Here is a 20,512-nt window from a genome sequence, read left to right as displayed (position 1 = left end):
CCAGGGGGCCTTCCTGGTCTTCTCTCTCTGGAAGAACTGGTGCACATCCGCAACACAGACCCTGAGTGCAGGTGGGGGATCAATAGGGAGGTGAGAGTTTGGCTAGCAGGGAGTGCAGTTGGGTGTGTATTGTGGCCAGAGAGAGTGAGGGGTGTGAAAGTTTGCTTTTCAAACCTGCAGTAAAACCCGTTTAGGTTGTCAGCCAGTTGATGGTTCCCTGCAGTGTGGGGGGGGATGGTCTCCTGTAGGTGGTAATGTCTTCCAAACCTCTCCAGACTGATGCCGGGTCGTTGGCAGAAAACCTGTTTTTCAACCTTTCAGAGTAGCACCTTTTTTCCACTCCGATCTCCTTGGTGAATGGATTTCTGGCTTTGTTACACCAGATCCTATCTCCACTGGTGGAGGCTTCCTCTTTGCCCTGATGAATCTGCCTGAGTTTAGCGGAAAACCAGGGCTTATTGTTGTTGAAGGTACAGAAAGTTTTAGTGGGCACACACACGCCCTCACAAAAGCTGATGTAAGATGTCACAGTGTCAGTAAGTTCGTCCAGGTCTGTAGATGCAGCCTCAAAAACACTCCAGTCAGTACAGTTGAGGCAGGCCTGGAGCTTCAGTTTTGACTCATTGGTACATTTCCTCACAGTTTCAACCACAGGCTTTGCAGATTTTAGTTTCTGCCTGTAGGTTGGGATAAGATGAATCAGATAGTGATCAGAGAGGCCCAGGGCTGCACCGGGGACAGAGCGATAGTCATCCTTTAATATTGTGTAGCAATGATCCACACTGTTTTTGTCTCTGGCGGGACATTTAACATACTGTCTATATTTTGGCAGTTTGTGGCTGAGGTTTGCTCTGTTAAAATCCCCAAGGATAATTCATCTATTTATATATATTTTTTCCCTTTTGCCGAAAGTACAGAAAGCAGTTGCATGAATTTTAAAACTCGCATGAGAAAGAGGTTCATGACAAAATTGAAGAACGACTGGGTTGGATTCAGGCCACTATTGAGGTAGCTTTGGATGGAAAATACTGCATTGAAGCCGGACGTGATTCTAGTGGGTGGTCTGTTTCATCGAGTTAACAATCGCGTTTGAGGAGCGGATGGAGGAAGCTTTTGAGAGGAAGAGGTTATAGTATGCAGATCTGATTAGGTGATGCAAGGGCTCATGGTTGGCAAGGTCACATTTGACCAGTTGAAATAGATGGCTTGTGGATGGATCAATGATGACGTCTCTTTTAGAATTTAGTATTCAAGGTTGCTCTTCGAGGGCAGCCCTGAAGAAGTTGTCTGACACAACAGAAAGAAAAGGTCAATGAAACCAGGCCAATTGTGGTAGCTCTTGGCCATTGTTCTTTCAGGACAGTGGTAGATGGAGCATGTCAGATGCGGGTATGGAGGGAGGTGGTTCTGGGATGCCAGAAGTCACTGTTGAGCCTTCTGGAGGTGTCGTGGGCTGAATTCAAATGAAACATCTGGGATGGAAGGTGCCCACTTGATAACCCCAGTACAATACTCATGTTGGCACTCTCATGGCTCGTTGTAATTTCGCAGCCAACTAAGCCATTTGGAACCCGGTTTATGGAGATTTATGACAGCACTGTCTGATGTTCTCTCTTTGGATGCAGGGACAAGTGTGTGAAGTTGGTTGAATTTGTCTTTTATAGTGCTTTGGTTTGTTGAATTGAGTTTTTGAGTGTAGCCCCCTAAATATCAGCACAAGGGCTTTATCGTCAGATCCTGTGTATTATTGAATGTAGAGGCGTCGATTCACCAGTCTCAGCTCCTGGTACAATGGGTTCCTAGTAGGCATTCGGTTTCTGACCTGCTGAGAAGCCTGTTTCAAGTCAGCCTTCCCATCAGCTTATGGTTGTTGATATCAAAAATGAGAATACACATGTTCACCTTGGCAGTCTCATTGGTTGTCGCAGGTTGGTAGCCAACTGAACCACGTGGAGCTGGATTTATGGAGATTTATGACCCAGACTGTCTGATGTTCTCTCTCAAAATCCAGGGACAAGCAAGAGAAGTTGGTTGAATGAGCTTTTTCAGAATTTCGTCTTTGAGTGTAGCCCCCTAAATATTAGCACAGTGGATCCAGTGTTGCTTTATTGGTTTTATCTCTTTAATTTAGCTACAATAGATAAAAACATGAATAAATTAGACAGTGAGGCTGCCCTGCTCTCTTTCTTCCTCTCTCCCTCTCTCAAACATATAGGCATGTTTCTCTCTGTTAATCTTTCCTCTTTCCTCTCTGTCTCTGCCCTCTCACTCTCTTTATATATATATATATATATATATATATATATATATATATATATACACACACACACACACACACACACACACACACACTCTGTTTCTGTCTGTCTCTCTTTTGCCCCTCCCCCCAACCACTTAACATGTTGGCTCAGATCAGATCCGATTCATTCCCTCCACTGAGTTTAGGGCCATTAGCTTGATTACAGAGCAGACATGCTGTTCCCTGCCAGATATCTTATCCTGCTGGCTGCCTTTCAGATGTCTGACTGACAACCACTGGGTACGCCACACAGCCAAACTACGAAGTATGGATTGTACCTCCAGTGAGAAAATACTATATTTGCGTTCAGATTTCTAAACAACAGGTAAAAGCAGCCCGTTGCAGGCTGCAAGAAGAAGAAGAAGGGACTTCCTGTCGAAATGGTTCATTAAAAAGACGCATTCAATCTAAAGTTCCATCTAATCAAATCAGCTAGCATGGGTTATAAATGCCGTATTCTCTACCAGTGGGAAATAAAATTTTATTCTCTGTGTGTGGGTTGGGTTATGGACCTTATCGCCGAAGGATGCCCGATAGACCAGCTCATCAGAGGTCGGCTCACTCTCAGCTTGGCTCGACCCAAAGTAATCACTTGGCTGAAAGACTTTGCATTTGCAAAATAAAAACTATAAATCATGCTGTCAATGTATGTGTGCACAAACAGATACACACACACACACACGCACACACACACACAACCACGTGTGTGCACGTTTAAACCATCATGTATCTGTATTTCCCTAACAGAGGCAACAATGTATAACACAGCACTGCATGCATATATTGGGCACTTTACTGGATACAGCGACAGATGCCTTTAACCCTAATTAAACACACAGATGCACACAAATACACATCTGCTAACCCACTCAAACCAACAAATACTCGTGTATGTACACACTCAGACATAACATATGAATCTGCTGACTGAAGGGGACAAGTTTATATGGCTACTAGTGTAATCCTGGAAAGGAGATTGGAGTATTTAGTCCCCCCCCCCCCTTTTCTCCCCAGTTGTACCCTTCCAATTACCCCACACTTCCGAGCCATCCCGGTCGCTGCTCCACCCCCTCTGCCAATCTGGGAAGGGCTGCAGACTACCACATGCCTCCTCCGATACACGTAGAGTCGCCAGCCGCTTCTTTCCCCCTGACAGTGAGGAGTTTCACCAGGGGGACATAGCATGTGGGAGGATCACGCTATCCCCCCCCCCCGAACAGGCGGGCCGACTGACCAGTGGAGGTGCTAGTGCAGCGACCAGGACACACACCCACATCCAGCTTCCCACCCACAGACACAGCCAATTGTGTCTGTAGGGACACCCGACCAAGCCGGGATTCGAACCAGCGATCCCCATGTTGGTAGGCAACGGAGTAGATCGCTACACCTTACGCCCGACCTTACTTTTTTTTTAAAAAATCACAGTTGCAACCTTGAGGGAAAAGCCAGAGCTCATACATACATCCTATATACACGAGTAGAGTGATTCATAAACAACAGCTCATAGCTTTTGAAAGAACTTCTAATAACCTGATGGCCATTTTACTTTTCTCTGCCTTTCCCTCACTCTCTCTCTCTCTCTTTTTCTTCCCTGTTCCTGTCTCTAACTTTTTTCCCAGTCTTTTTCCACTACCTGTATTTCTCGGCCTCTCTCTCTGATCCATAATCTGTCCGACTCGTGCTGTTGATTTTTTTTTCATTTTGGCTCCACTGCTGTATCTCCCCTTAATTCTCCCCCTCTCTGTCTCCAGTGTGTGGCTGTGACCTGGTGCGCGCTGGCTTTTTCCATCACTCTGGGGAGTACATCTGCACAGAGGACTACCAGCGCCTGTACGGGACCCAGTGTGACAGCTGTGACCAGTACATCACAGGAGAGGTGGTGTCCGCCCTGGGCAGAACATATCACCCCCGATGCTTCGTCTGCAGCATCTGCAGGTAGGAGAGGGGTCTGTTTTGTGGATATGAGCGTGTCTGCTGTGCCTTGCCCTTTTTGCATTCGTGGATCTGGTTTTCCACTTGCTTGTTGCACAGACGTGTGCATTTTATGAAGTAAATCAGGCACCATACACACAATCTGACATTGAGGTAAACTAATTCCATCACGTTATCCAAACCCTGCTGTCAGGGTCGCGGGGATGCTGGAGCCTATCCCAGCAGTCATTGGGCGGCAGGCAGGGAGACACCCTGGACAGGCCGCCAGGCCATCACAGGGCGGTAAAATAATTAAGATAGTAAGTTAAAGTGTGCTGAGCAAGTGAGAAGATTGACACCAGGGGGCGGACACATGGGGAGCAGCGATCTAGATTTGCGCAGTATTCATTCACAATGCAGTGCTCCGGAGGTGGAGCGCCCAGTAAGTCTAATTAGCTTACTAACTTAACTAACTCATCTTGTTTAGAGCACTGTGTAACTCAAGAACTATTTCATGAATAAGCGTAAGGGTGGCGGCACAGTGGTGCAGTGTTTGGCGCGGTCGCCTCACAGCAAGAAGGTCCTGGGTTCGAACCCCGGGGCTGTCCAACCTTGTGGGTCATCCCGGGTCGTCCTCTGTGTGGAGTTTGCATGTTCTCCCCGTGTCTGCGTGGGTTTCCTCCCACAGTCCAAAGACATGTAGGTCAGGTGAATCCTCACCTCCTCTCACCTCACCTATCCCGTAACCTCTCGAGAGGTCATTGGGGCACCGCTGTTGACTCCACAACCAGTCCTCGACATCTCTGACAGGTGAATCGCCCTAATTGTCCCTAGGTGTGAATGTATTGGCCCTGTGATAGACCTGTCCAGGGTGTTTCCCCGCCTGCCACCCAATGACTGCTGGGATAGGCTCCAGCATCCCATGAACCTAATGTGGATGAGCGGCTTGGATAATAGCGGTTGGATAATTAGTGTTGTCCAGAGAATACGTTTTTTTATGCTTCATTCGAGTCATGTTGGAAATGTCATGATTCAAGTATGTAACAGGATGTTTTGCTCCAAAACATATCTCATTGGATGCGTGCTTGCGATTTTGATCTGGCACCGGAGAAACGTCCCGTACACAGCGAAATAAGAAAATACAGACAGAGGACGGGGTCTCTGCAGATACAGACACTGCCACACACATCTAGTGGGTCATAAGTGATGATTGAGAGGGACTGTTTTTGTATGAGTCTACACATTGATTTTTGGGAAGATCCTACTCATTCTACCTTTAATAACTGAGACTAGCAAATAGTGTGGCGCTAGAAAATGGGTGTGATTTAAGACTGTCAGTCTGCTCTCAGTCGGAGTTTAATCTTATGTTTGCTTATGATGGCAGGAGTGTGTGTGTGTGTGTGTGTGTGTGTGTGTCTGAGAGAGAGAGAGAGAGAGAGAGAGAGAGAGAGAGAGAGAGAGAGAGAGAGAGAGAGATAAAGGTTTTTCCTCCACCCTATGCCACTTTATCAGATTTCCTTACCTTACTGTATCTCACCTCATCTAAATGCATGTGGTACTTATGCAACCAATACGTGTTGCATGTCCCTCGTTGTACCCGACGTACCAATGATGGACTATATTCACAGAGCAGATATTTTGCTTTTACCCATGTCTGGATTTGAAACGGCACCTTGGAAACATTTAGACAAATACGAAATCGTCATGGTGGCGCAGTGGTTAGCGCAGTCGCCTCACAGCAAGAAGGTTCTGGGTTCGAACCCCGGGGTAGTCCAACCTTGGGAGTTATCCCGGGTCGTCCTCTGTGTGGAGTTTGTATGTTCTCCCCATGTCTCTGTGGGTTTCCTCCGGGTGCTCCGGTTTCCTCCCACAGTTTCCTCCCACACGGTCAGGTGAATCGGCCATACGAAATCAGCCCTAGGTGTGAATGTGTGGGCCCTGTGATGGACTGGTGGCCGGTCCAGGGTGTCTCCCTGCCTGCCGCCCAATGACTGCTGGGACAGGCTCCAGCATCCCGTGACCCCTATTGGGATAAGCAGCTTGGAAAATGGATGGATGGACAAAACCGTCACAGGCCATGTCTTGACTCAACAGTTAGATTACTAATCAATCAAGATCACAAAGGCTGGCATGTCTTTAAACCAAATTGGTTATTTCATATTGACAGTGTGATGATAGTCCAAGTTTAATCTGATGTGAGCCAGACTGTAGACTGCTGCTGGGCACTGGACAGGTCTTCAGCACTGTGGCTGTATCCTGTCTAATTGTTATAAATGAATATGTGGATCCTCCTCCATTTATTTACGTCCTACATTATTGCTAGTTTCGGTGTAGTTTATGTCCGGCCTGATCACAGCGTTGGCTAGGACTACCTGAAGTGCATGTGGAAGCATGCCTGTATTCATAAGGTGGTGTGGACCATTAAGCTCGCAGGGAAGGAGGTGACCTTGCTGAGGTCTGCTGTTGTGTGGCAGGTAATAGGTCTTTAAGATTAAACAGAAAATGTGTTAAACCCTTCTTGTTTTAGCTGCCTAATTCTGTGTTCTAGCCACACTGTTAAAATCAAAGTTCCTGAATCTGTATTGTGTGAACGCTTACTAAACGCCCCACTGCATAGTATACCTGCTAGCTAACCTGCTGATGGGTCTCCTGGATGGAGATGATGCTCTGGAGGTGAATCCAGAGGTGTGCTGGCTTAAGAGAAAGAAGAGGCAATAGGGTGCTGGGCTGTAGAGGTGTTTTTCCACATGCCATCAATATCTGTTTTATCTTGGTTACTTGTCGATCTTATATAGGCTGTTTTCATTTATCTAATTTAATCTTTCTGGCTAGACAACTATACAACAAGACACCACCTCCGCAGACGGTGGATAGTCGTTTAGATGTCTCCAGTGTGTCTTCAGTCTGGCTGCCTGTCCTCTGACTGCTCAGTTTTAATCTCAGAGACGTTTTCACATCTCTGAGACTGGGCTGGAGACTGGACTGCAGACTGGACTGGAGGCTGGACTGCAGACTAGACTGGGGACTGGACTGGAGGCTGGACTGCAGACTGGACTGGAGGCTGGACTGCAGACTAGATTGGGGACTGGACTGGAGGCTGGACTGCAGACTGGACTGGAGACTTGACTGCAGACTGGACTGCAGACTGGACTGGGGACTGGACTGGCTGGTCAGACTTCACCAGCCTCACTATTGTGCACTTTACATGCAAGAGAACCAAAGTTGTTTGTTGAATACCTTAGAAAGAGACACACAAACACGCTCTCACACCACAAACACTCACACACATTGTGGCGAATTCGGGGGGCAGCCAGCAACCGCCACAGCTGACACGCAAACCCGTGTCTCCCGCAAATATCACAATGTGATCTAGTATTGTATCATAGTGTAACCTGCAGAGGGGGGGGGGGTCGACCTCCTTTAGTCAAGTAGTTAGCGATGTCACTTCACGGTGCAGTACAACCCCAGATCGACAATATAACCGAGCTTATTTTCCCGCCCGCTGCGGGATTCGAACCAGGCTTGTCCTGCGCGATGAGGTGACATCGCTAGCCACTCGACTAAAGGGGGCCGACCCCCCTGTGCGGTCGGCCATCGAGTCTTTTTGTAGATTACATTAGTTTAAAATGTTGGTGTGTGAGTGGCTGTTTGATGGAGTCCAGCCTGCCGGGACCCTGACTGGGATTTATAGGATACAGAGAATACATTATAGAACAAAAAAAATCATCTGTCATGTTTCCATGACAGCCAGGACCCTCGGTGGACTTGTTGCCAGACAGTCCCTGGTGAAGTTTGGCAGCCCTGAAGAGGTTACGAGTCGAACACTTCCAACACTTACACACTTCCTCTAAGTCCGGGGCAACACATACAGCCAACCGTGGATTTAAACAATACCTACATCTACAAATCTGAAGTTATGAATATGTGTGTGTGTGTGTGTGTGTGTGTGTGTGTGTGTGTGTGTGTGTGTGTGTGTGTGTGTGTGTGTGTGTGTGTGTGTGTGTGTGTCTCTGGTGTGTGTGTCAACGTGTTTGCAGGAGCCCGTTCCCTATCGGAGACAGGGTGACCTTCTGCGGAAAGAAGTGTGTGTGTCAGCAGTGTTCACATACTCTGAACAGCGACAAGCCCGTCAAGGTCCATGGACCAAGCTGTGAGGAACGCAAGCACACACACACGCACACACACGCACACACACACACGGTTATAAACCTCCTCCTTATTGATGCTGGCCATAAAACTTTGTATCTACAGAAGATTGCAGATAAATTTTCCCGATGGGAGCAGGAAGTGTGTGCAGATTCTCCTCCTTTGCTTCAGCTGGTCTGCTTGTACTGCCCCCTATATGTTTTAACGCATCCCTCCCCTGTTCTTTCACTGGTTAAGACACAACCGGGGGTCGATATAACCCTACAGTCCACCTGCTGTTTAACACAACCATATGCCCTACACACACACACACACACACACACACACACACACACACGTGCACACAAGGAGGTGTGTTGCTGCAGGTAAACTGGTCGCCTGGTTCTGGTGGCTCCATCTGGTAGGTTTACTGTCGTCTGGCGGAGTACAGGAGGGATTAGGAAGTGGGGCAAAGGACAAGACGAGAAGGGGGACAAGGGGAGGAGGGAACCGAGAGAGCAGAGCGGCACAAAGTAATTGAAAGAGAACAGATTTACTCGAAATGTGTTTCCCCCCCCCTCTTTTTTTCTGTTTCCCCCCTCTTCCATCCATCTAACTGCTCCTCTCCTCTCCCCTCTCCTCCAACTCCCTCGTGATGCGACCTCGCTGTTGCATGCTTCTAATCTCCCCTCCCCTCCTCTCTCCTTCTTTCCTTTAATCTCCTCTCCTTCACCATCTTGCCCTTTTTCTTTTTTCCATGCTCTGCTATCCTCTCCTCTCCTCCTCTCTCCTCCTCTCTGCAGACTGCTCCGGCTGTGGAGAGGAGATCAAGCAGGGTCAGTCCCTCTTGGCCCTGGAGAGACAATGGCACGTCAGCTGTTTCAAATGTCACACCTGTGGCTGCACGCTGACCGGGGAGTACATCAGCAAGTAGGTGTTGTGATCCTGCGTGTCGGTCACTCATTCAGTTTGGTAGCAATCTTCCCTCTTGACAATGTTGGGGTCCTGGCCCGAGCTTGGGAGAAGAGACGTTGGGGCCTTTTATACAAAGGGGTAGAGGGACAGCTCGGCAGAGCCAGTGTGACTGTTGCACGTGACGGGTTTGTTTCTGTCTGGCCCGTCAGGGACGGAGTACCGTACTGTGAGTCGGACTACCATGCACAGTTCGGGATCAGATGCGAGACTTGCAACAGATTCATCAGCGGCAGAGTGCTGGAGGTGAGAACATCTGTCTGTGTGTTTACCTATTGTGTGTGTGTGTGTGTGTGTGTGTGTGTGTGTGTATTTGTGTTAGTCGCAAAAGGCTGCGATTTAATGAATAATAAAATGTCCGTTGTTGCAGTCGAAATTGGGAGGCGTACCTTTGATGCCTAGAGGCAAGTACGTCTTTAAGTTCTTTAAGTTAGTTGAGTGACACGCATGCGGTGAACAGAGGCATGTTATTTAGCTCCTGTCCTTCTTTTGCCTCTTGTGTGGCCTCTGTACTGTTCATGTGGACATAGTGCCGTGGAGGCCTGGCATCGTATGGTCGATGTATCCATCCATCCATCCATCCATCCATCCATCCATCCATCCATCCATCCATCCATTATCCGAACCGCTTATCCTGCTCTCAGGGTCGCGGGGATGCTGGAGTCTATCCCAGCAGTCACTGGGTGGCAGGTGGGGAGACTCCCTGGACAGGCCGCCAGGCCATCACACAGGGCTGACACACACACACACACACACACACACACACACACACACACACACACACACACACACACACACACACACACACACACACACACACACACACATTCATAGTACGGCCGGTTCACCTGACCTCCATGTCTTTGGACTGTGGGAGGAAACCGGAGCCCCCGGAGGAAACCCACGCAGACACGGAGAGAACACGCAAACTCCACACAGAGGACGACCCGGGACGACCCACCAAGGTTGGACAACCCCGGGGCTCAAACCCAGGACCTTCTTGCTGTGAGGCAGCCGCACTAACCACTGCGCCACCGTGCCGCCGCCTGGTCGATGTATGTACTACAGAAATAAAGCAGCAGCGTGGAAATCCCCATCTCGTTGTCCGTCGACTCTGAGCCAATCAGCTGTCCCGGGGCTCTTGCTAACTAGCCACGTGCTGCTAGCTCTCTCCACCTACACCAGCCCAATGTTACAGCGTGTGTGGACGTGTGTTTGTGTGCCCGCTGCATATCTATGCCCACAATTAAGAGCTGACCAATCAGTCTCTGTTGAGGTAGGGAAGCATGTGCAGTCACATGACTATCCGGTGTGCTGTGTGCAGACCAGAAAGAAGGAACAAACGGATACCAGAGGCAACGAGCAGGTTAACGCTGATGGACTGGTGGCCGGGAAAAAAAAGCGACCTCTGTTATTTGGATTCAATCTCAGCGGTATTGAGCTGAAAGAGGTACTGTGTAAAACATGCAAAATGATGAAAAGTTGCTGCATGTCACAGCAACACCACAAATTTATTATTTGTATATGCATAATTGTGTTTATTTAATCGCAATCACAAATTGCAATATCGTCCACAATAATCGCAATATGACTTTTCCACCAAATCGTGCAGCACTAGTTTGTGTGTGTGTGTGTGTGTGTGTGTGTGTGTGTGTGTGTGTGTGTGTGTGTGTGTGTGTGTGTGTGTGTGAGTGTGAGCGAGGGAACGAAGAAGAGCGAGTGTTTGCATCTGTATAAATCTGTGGGAACGACGACTGTCCCTCTTTAGAAGATGGCCGAGTTGACAGATAATGAGACAACGCTGGAAGACGGATCAGCCAGCACGCTTTCGTCTTCTTTAGTGTCTGTTCCTAATGTCCTTTTCTCTCCCTCTCTCCTCCGCTTCCCTTCCCCTGACTCGCTGTCCTCTCCTCCGGCAGGCGGGAGGGAAGCACTACCACCCCAGCTGTGCCAGATGTGCCCGCTGTCACATGATGTTCCTGGAAGGAGAGGAGATGTATTTAACAGGTAAAGAAGGTTCAATAGAGATTCAAAAGAGGCAGAAAGAAGGTGAAGTGAAGAAGAGAGGAGAGACGAGGAGAGGGAAATACACTACAGGAACATAGATTTACTAGATGAATGTCAATCTATCTAGGTTGCCAGACAGATACACTACCGTTCAAAAGTTTGGGATCACATTGAAATGTCCATATTTTTGAAGGAAAAGCACTGTACTGTTCAATGAAGATAACTTTAAACTAGTCTTAACTTTAAAGAAATACACTCTATACATTGCTAATGTGGTAAATGACTATTCTAGCTGCAAATGTCTGGTTTTTGGTGCAATATCTACATAGGTGTATAGAGGCCCATTTCAAGCAACTATCACTCCAGTGTTCTAATGGTACAATGTGTTTGCTCATTGGCTCAGAAGGCTAATTGATGATTAGAAAACCCTTGTGCAATCATGTTCACACATCCGAAAACAGTTTAGCTCGTTACAGAAGCTACAAAACTGACCTTCCTTTGAGCAGATTGAGTTTCTGGAGCATCACATTTGTGGGGTCAATTAAACGCTCAAAATGGCCAGAATAAGAGAACTTTCATCTGAAACTCGACAGTCTATTCTTGTTCTTAGAAATGAAGGCTATTCCATGCGAGAAATTGCTAAGAAATTGAAGATTTCTTACACCGGTGTGTACTACTCCCTTCAGAGGACAGCACAAACAGGCTCTAACCAGAGTAGAAAAAGAAGTGGGAGGCCGCGTTGCACAACTGAGCAAGAAGATAAGTACATTAGAGTCTCTAGTTTGAGAAACAGACGCCTCACAGGTCCCCAACTGGCATCTTCATTAAATAGTACCGGCAAAACACCAGTGTCAACATCTACAGTGAAGAGGCGGCTGCGGGATTCTGGGCTTCAGGGCAGAGTGGCAAAGAAAAAGCCATATCTGAGACTGACCAATAAGAGAAAAAGATTAAGATGGGCAAAAGAACACAGACATTGGACAGAGGAAGACTGGAAAAAAGTGTTGTGGACGGATGAATCCAAGTTTGAGGTGTTTGGATCACAAAGAAGAACGTTTGTGAGACGCAGAACAAATGAAAAGATGCTGGAAGAATGCCTGACGCCATCTGTTAAGCATGGTGGAGGTAATGTGATGGTCTGGGGTTGCTTTGGTGCTGGTAAGGTGGGAGATTTGTACAGGGTAAAAGGGATTCTGAATAAGGAAGGCTATCACTCCATTTTGCAACGCCATGCCATACCCAGTGGACAGCGCTTGATTGGAGCCAATTTCATCCTACAACAGGACAATGACCCTAAACACACCTCCAAATTGTGCAAGAACTATTTAGAGCAGAAGCAGGCAGCTGGTATTCTATCGGTAATGGAGTGGCCAGCGCAGTCACCAGATCTGAACCCCATTGAGCTGTTGTGGGAGCAGCTTGACCGTATGGTACGCAAGAAGTGCCCATCCAACCAATCCAACTTGTGGGAGCTGCTTCTGGAAGCGTGGGGTGCAATTTCTCCAGATTACCTCAACAAATTAACAGCTAGAATGCCAAAGGTCTGCAATGCTGTAATTGCTGCAAATGGAGGATTCTTTGACGAAAGCAAAGTTTGATGTAAAAAAAATCTTATTTCAAATACAAATCATTATTTCTAACCTTGTCAATGTCTTGACTCTATTTTCTATTCATTTCACAACATATGGTGGTGAATAAGTGTGACTTTTCATGGAAAACACAAAATTGTTTGGGTGATCCCAAACTTTTGAACGGTAGTGTATGTGTGATAAGAAATGTAATGAGAGATAAATGTAGTAATAGATTACTACATTTGTGTGTGTTATGTTCACAGACTATGTTGTTTTCTGAAATGATATGGGTTTCTTCCTGGTTCCTGGATTTGTGCTTACCGCCTGATGATTCCTGGGTTCTCGTACATCTGGCCTACTTAACGTATACTATACTTAACATATACTATACTATGGGGTAGTCGGGTTCAGAGAGCTGCATTTTGCAAAGGTCATATTCTGTATGGTGACAGATTTACATCCAAACTATGTGTTTTTACATTGTTGTTCAATCAAATTAACACCGGTATTGCTTTGTAATTTTCACCTGTCATCACGTTATTCTGTCAATTTACAAGATTAGGAAAACAGTCATTCTAAGCCAGTCTCCACCCACTCACATTTAGAAAATGGATGAAAAAAGGGTATAGATGTGATGATGGTGTCCATGTATAAAGGATATAAAGGGTGTAGATGTAGAGGACAGTGATGGAGGTGTCCATGTATAAAGGATATAAAGGGGTGTAGATTTAGAGGACGGTGATGGAGGTGTCCATGTATAAAGGATATAAAGGGGTGTAGAGGACAGTGATGGAGGTGTCCATGTACTATAAAGGATATAAAGGGGTGTAGATGTAGAGGACAGTGATGGTGGTGTCTATGTATAAAGGATATAAAGGGGTGTAGATGTAGAGGACAGTGATGGTGGTGTCTATGTATAAAGGATATAAAGGGGTGTAGATTTAGAGGACGGTGATGGAGGTGTCTATGTATAAAGGATATAAAGGGGTGTAGATGTAGAGGACAGTGATGGAGGCATCCATGTATAAAGGATATAAAGGGGTGTAGATGTAGAGGACAGTGATGGTGGTGTCCATGTATAAAGGATATAAAGGGTGTAGATATAGAGGACAGTGATGGAGGTTTCCATGTATAAAGGATATAAAGGGGTGTAGATGTAGAGGACAGTGATGGGGGTTTCCATGTATAAAGGATATAAAGGGGTGTAGATGTAGAGGTCAGTGATGGGGGTGTGGGTTAGACTGAGGGTAGTGTGTTGTAGTAAATCATCACGTCCCAGCTTGTCACAAGTCGACCCAGAGAGTTTAGTTAGCTAACGCCGGTGTGTCATCTTTCTCCTTCATATTTCATTGGGTTAACACACTGCACCTCACATGTGTTGCCTCCATCACATAGGTGTCGGTGTCTTTGATGCCCCGTTGGCAATTTGGCAGGGGTTGAGAGAGATCGCTTTGATTTGCCGCTCTGTGATGTGATCTACCACCCTGTGAAATACCAATGTATTTTCAGCTTGAAAAAATTAGGAAAAAAAAAGTTTTCCTATCTCTTTAAACATGTTTTGTGGTCTTCACTTTCACCAGGCAGAAAAGTACAGATGAATACTGTGAATCTTTAATGCTAACAGATGATCGCTTGTGGCTAGCTAACACTCAGATGACTCATACACATCTACGGTTGTAGCTGTGTGTGTGTGTGTGTGTGTGTGTGTGTGTGTGAGAGAGAGAGAGAGAGATGGGATATGGTCACCTGACAAATGGATATGTATCTCTTGTAACAAAGTGCAGTTATATAGTTTATCGATCTCTCATATATCTATATATACACACACACACACATATATGTGTGTGTGTGTGTGTGTGTGCGTTTGTGTGTGTGTGTATATATATATATATATATATATATATATATAACTTTGTTGAAAGAAACACTTAACAAATAAGAGCAAAATAATCCAGTGATTCAAGTAAATTCTTTATGACAGTACAAGCCTGTTTCATAAAGAATTTACTTAGCTCTCCCATTATACAGTGTATCCGGAAAGTATTCACACCCCTTCACTTTCCCCACATTTTGTTATGTTACAGCCTTATTCCAAAATGGATTAAATTCCTTTTTTTTCTCCTCAATCTACATACAATACCCCATAATGACAAAGTGAAAAAGGTTTTGTAGAAATTTTTGCAAATTTATTAAAAATAAAAAACTGAAATATTGCATGTACATAAGTATTCAGACCCTTTACTCAGTACTTGGTTGAGGCACCCTTGGCAGCGATTACAGCCTCAAGTCTTCTTGGGTACAAAGCTACAAGCTTGGCACACCTATATTTGGGGTATTTCTCCCATTCTTCTCTGCAGATCCTCTCGAGCTCTGTAAGGTTAGATGGGGAGTGTTGCTGCACAGCTATTTTCAGGTCTTTCCAGAGATGTTCAGTGGGGTTCAAGTCTGGGCTCTGGCTGGGCCACTCAAGGACATTCACAGACTTGTCCCGAAGTCACTCCTTCGTTGTCTTGGCTGTATGCTTAGGGTCATTGTCGTGTGGAAAGGTAAACCTTGGCCCCAGTCTGAGGTCCTGAGCGCTCTGGAGCAGGTTTACATCAAGGATCTCTCCGTACTTTGCTCCATTCATCTTTCCCTTGATCCTGACGAGTCTCCCAGTTCCTGCCGCTGAAGAACATTCCCACAGCACGATGCTGCCACCACCATGCTTCACTGTAGGGATGGTATTAGCAAGGTGATGAGAGGTGCCTGGTTTCCTCCAGACGTGGCGTTTGGCGTTCAGGCCAAAGAGTTCAATCTTGGTTTCATCAGACCAGAGAATCTTGTTTCTCATGGTCTGAGAGTCCTTTAGGTGCTTTCTGGCAAACTCCAAGCGGGCTGTCATGTGCCTTTTACTGAGCAGAGGCTTCCATCTGGCCACTCTACCATAAAGGCCTGATTGGTGGAGTGCTGCAGAGATGGTTGTCCTTCTGGAAGGTTCTCCCATCTCCACAGAGGAACGCTGGAGCTCTGTCAGAGTGACCATCGGATTCTTGGTCACCTCCCTGACCAAGGCCCTTCTCCCCCGATTGCTCAGTTTGGCTGGGCGGCCAGCTCTAGGAAGAGTCCTGGTGGATCCAAACTTCTTCCATTTACGAATGATGGAGACCACTGGGCTCTTCGGGACCTTCAAAGCTGTAGAAATGTTTTGTACCCTTCCCCAGATCTGTGTCTCGATACACTCCTGTCTCGGAGGTCCACAGACAATTCCTTTGACTTCATGGCTTGGTTTCTGCTCTGACATGCACTGTCAACAGTGGGACCTTATATAGACAGGTGTGTGCCTTTCCAAATCATGTCCAATCAATTGAATTTACTAGAGGTGGACTCCAATCAAGATGTAGAAACATCTCAAGGATGATCGGTGGAAACAGGATGAACCTGAGCTCAATTTTGAGTGTCATAGTAAAGGGTGTGAATACTTATGTACATGCAATATTTCAGTTTTTTATTTTTAATACATTTGCAAAAATTTCTACAAAACCTTTTTCACTTTGTCATTAGGATGTATTGTATAGAGATTGATGAGAAAAAAAGGAATTTAATCCATTTTGGAATAAGGCTGTAACATAAAATGTGGGGAGAGTGAAAGGGTGTGAATACTTCCGGATGCACTGTATGTATATATATATATATATATATATATATATATATATATATATATATATATATACTCTTAACAACACTAAATGAAAGGGCAATGACACACGCGCACACACACACACATGCATGCGCGCGCACACACACACACACACACATCACATGTACACCCACTCAGTGTGATGCGGTCTTGATACAACCCTACACACAGGTTGGAGTCAATTACGTTTCAGCCCTGCTCTATTCTGGGGCCATTACTCTCCACTGTCACCGGCAGACAGGCACAATTAATCTGAATGAACCCTGCTTTCTTGTAGAGTCACTTTAACTGCCCAAACCTTTCCTTTTTTTTTAATCAGAACAGCCGAAGTTCAATTTGTCAATTATTAAAGCCGATAGATTAACTTTGACAATAAATGATCATCTGTGGTGATCACTTATTATTTTTTTGTTACATGTGTATTTTAGTTGGCTTGTAAATGTTTAATATCTTTTAGTGAATCCCCGTTTACCACGTGCACCTGAAAATAAGAACACCGTAGATTCAGTCTCTTCTCATCTCATCTCATCTCATCTCATCTCATCTCATCTCATCTCATCTCATCTCATCTCATCTCATCTCAAATCATCTCATCTCATCTCATCTCATCTCAAATCATCTCAAATCATCTCATCTCATCTCATCTTCAGCCGCTTTTCCGGGGTCGGGTCGTGGTGACAGCAAGCTAAGTAGGGCACTCCAGATGCCCCTCTCCCCAGCAACGCCCTCCAGCTACTCCTGGGGGACCCCAAGGTGTTCCCAGGACAGATTTGACATGTAGTCCCTCCAGCAAGTTCTGGGTCTACCCCAGGGCCTCCTCCCAGTTTGACGCACCTGGAAAACCTCCAAAGGAAGGCGCCTAGGAGGCATCCTAATCAGATGCCCGAATCACCTCAACTGGCTCCTTTCGATGCGAAGGAGCAGCGGCTCTACTCCAAGGTTCCTCCGGATGTCCGAGCTCCTCACCCTATCTCTAAGGCTGAGCCCAGACACCCTACAGAGGAAACTAATTTCAGCCCCTTGTATCCACGATCTCACCCTTTCGGTCACTACCCAAAGCTCATGACCATAGGTGAGGATTGGAACGAAGATTGACTGGTAAATTGAAATCTTTGCCTCCCAGCTCAGCTCCCTCTTCACCACAACGGTCCGGTACAACGTCCACATTACTGCTGATGCTGCACCAATCCGCCTGTCAATCACCCACTCCATCCTACCCTCACTCACGAACAAGACCCCGAGATACTTATTTCACTTTTTATTAAGCAACTAATTAATTAATTAATATATATATTTATTTATTGTTATTATTATATATTTATTTTACGATACAGGATATGAGGTAGATTCAGTCTGCATAAAAAAACCTAATTAAACTGAAAGAAATGGACAGAAGCATCATCACGCTACAATAAAAGAATGTAAAGCATATAGGATGAGTCTGGCCTGTTCTGTCTGTCACAGATAGCCAGGGACGACTACAACGTTTCTGCTTCACAGGGTTAACTGCAGCGCGTCTGTCTGCACGTTAACCGGTCTGAGACAGGTCACTTTTGGTCGAAGCCTCCTGCTTTACCTCATTGGCATTCGAGAGTGCCTCCTTCCTCTCAAAGCCACTGGTGAAGCTAGGCATTTGCATATTTCACCTGGTGTGAGTCTGTGTTCCCATCTGTGTGTTTGTCAATGTGATTGTGAATGCATGCAGCACATGTATGCTGTGTGTGTGTGTGTGTGTGTGTGTGTGTGTGTGTGTGTGTGTGTGTGTGTGTGTGTGTGTGTGTGTGTGTGTGTGTGTGTGTGGGTTCATTTACTGAGTCTTAGCGAGGAGCCCCAAGGTTACATTCACTTCTTTGGATGAGTTTGGACATGTAGGAGGGCTGAGCAATCACCCTCTTGAGACACACTCTATTAACTACCAACCAAGCACACACACACACACACACACACACACACACACACACACACACACACACACACACACACACACACACACACACACACACACACACACCGACAAACAGCTTTTCATTCTAGACATGCATCACGAGATTGACTGAAAGGGTGTGTGTGTGTGTGTGTGTGTGTGTGTGTGTGTTGTAGGGTTTGAAAATACCCATTTTATGATCTAAATGCACATGCCTCAACTCACTGTAACCTCATCATTGTGATGGATGGATGGATGAGGGGAAATAAGCATCGACAGCCTTGCTAGTTGTATGTGCAGGTGCAGTCTAATAAAGTACATGGCACAGTTGGGTAAATTGTGGTACATTTCAGAATGCAGCTGTGGAGGACTGGTTGATTCAGCAAAAGCCAACTACCTGAAGCAACAGCATTAAGATATACATATGTCATTATCATAACATTTACAATTGGCCTTTGAGTCTCCACACATAAATATTGACTACCTAGTTTACAATGGCTGCTGTTATTCCTTCATTTGACTGTCAAGTGGCCAGATGGGAGGACTTGTTTTCTACTGATGAAGCTAGTTTAGCATTAAATCAGGGGGAGAAAAACATTATAAACAAGGTATTTAAGGAGTTTTAAAGGGATAGTTTGTATTTTTGTTGTGGGGTTGTATTAGGGGCGGCATGGTGGCGCAGTGGTTAGCGCTGTCGCCTCACAGCTAGAAGGTCCTGGGTTCAAGGCACGGGGTAGTCCAAACTTAATGGGTCATCCTGGGTCGTCCTCTGTGTGGAGTTTGCATGTTCTCCTCGTGTCTGCGTGGGTTTCTTCTGGGGCCTCCGGTTTCCTCCCACAGTCCAAAGACATGTAAGTCAGGTGAATGGGCTGTACTAAATTGACCCTAGGTATGAATGTGTGTGTGTGTGTGTGTGTGTGTGAGTGTGTGTGTGTGTGTGTGTGTCAGCCCTGGCAGCCTGTCCAGGGTGTCTTCCCGCTTGCTGCCCAATGACTGTAAAAAAACAAAACAAAAAAAACAATGTAAGTGTACACTATATTTAGAGTATTTTCACCACTTTACCTCACTGTCAGACAGCCCTGTTCTTTGGCACTACGTTTTCTCAACCGTAGAACTTCCGTATTCCCACGCATAAGCACAGCGGTGCCGCGCACTGTCTTATGCTGCCTGCAGATCGGCTGTTTGGATCAGTTAGTCAGTCTGTTCAGTCTCCATCTGCAAAAGTTCTTCTGTACACTCTGGTTCATGAAGGTATCCTCTTGTGTCCACAGGGAGCAGCATTTTGTCATTGCTGTCATAATCACTCATTTTTATTTTCTTGAATTTTTTTTTTGTCTCTTCTATAATCCGCTGAAACTCTGACCCTAACAGCTCATCTGTGAGCGGCATAATGCAGTGCTCCAGTACAGCCGCTACAATCTACTCTTGACTTATTTGATCTTGTTCTTATTTTTGCTTTGTCTGGGTTTATTACATAAACTAAATTTAATGAATATAAAACACGGCACATGGCGTAACAGATCAAACTAAAAACGAACCAAAACAGAAGGCAGGGATGAGGATCTATAAAAAGGCTTGCCTGAAAAGATGGCTTTTTAGAAGCGGCTTAAAACAGTCCAAAGATTCAGCAAATCTAATAGACTGGGGAAGATTATTCCAGAGGTTTGGGGATAAAACTGCAAAGGCGCGGTCTCCTTTTGTTTTGCAGTTGGAGAGAGGGATGGATAAAAGACCGAGGTTTGAGGATCGGAGTGGTCGGGAAGTGGAATGAGGAATGAGAATATCGGAAATGTAACTGTGGGCAATATCATGCAGTGCTTTAAATGCAATCAATAACATCTTATAGATTATTCTGAATTTTACAGGAAGCCAATGGAGGGATGCAAGAATAGGGGTAGTTCTGGTTAGTAGTCTAGCAGCTGCCTTCTGAGCCAACTATAGACGATTTAAAGTATCTTGGTTGAGGCCAGAGTAGAGGGCGTTACAGTAATCTAGATGGGAGAAAATGAAAGTGTGACTTAATA

The 20,512-nt window shown here is 45.9% G+C and overlaps 1 protein-coding gene across 1 annotated transcript in view; it reads left to right on the top strand.

Moving 5' to 3' along the window:
• LOC130116392 (actin-binding LIM protein 3-like) overlaps positions 1-20,512 on the top strand; it is a 54,667-nt gene that overhangs the window by 20,473 nt on the left and 13,682 nt on the right. The window contains exons 3-7 of the mRNA XM_056284308.1: positions 4,051-4,234; positions 8,248-8,360; positions 9,139-9,265; positions 9,460-9,553; positions 11,227-11,314. Coding sequence (XP_056140283.1) covers positions 4,051-4,234; positions 8,248-8,360; positions 9,139-9,265; positions 9,460-9,553; positions 11,227-11,314 — 606 coding nt within the window. The remainder of the gene's footprint in view (positions 1-4,050; positions 4,235-8,247; positions 8,361-9,138; positions 9,266-9,459; positions 9,554-11,226; positions 11,315-20,512) is intronic.

Source organism: Lampris incognitus, chromosome 8, assembly GCF_029633865.1.
Source record: "Lampris incognitus isolate fLamInc1 chromosome 8, fLamInc1.hap2, whole genome shotgun sequence".
Taxonomy (NCBI): Eukaryota; Metazoa; Chordata; class Actinopteri; order Lampriformes; family Lampridae; genus Lampris; species Lampris incognitus.
This window is presented reverse-complemented; position numbering and strand designations above follow the sequence as displayed.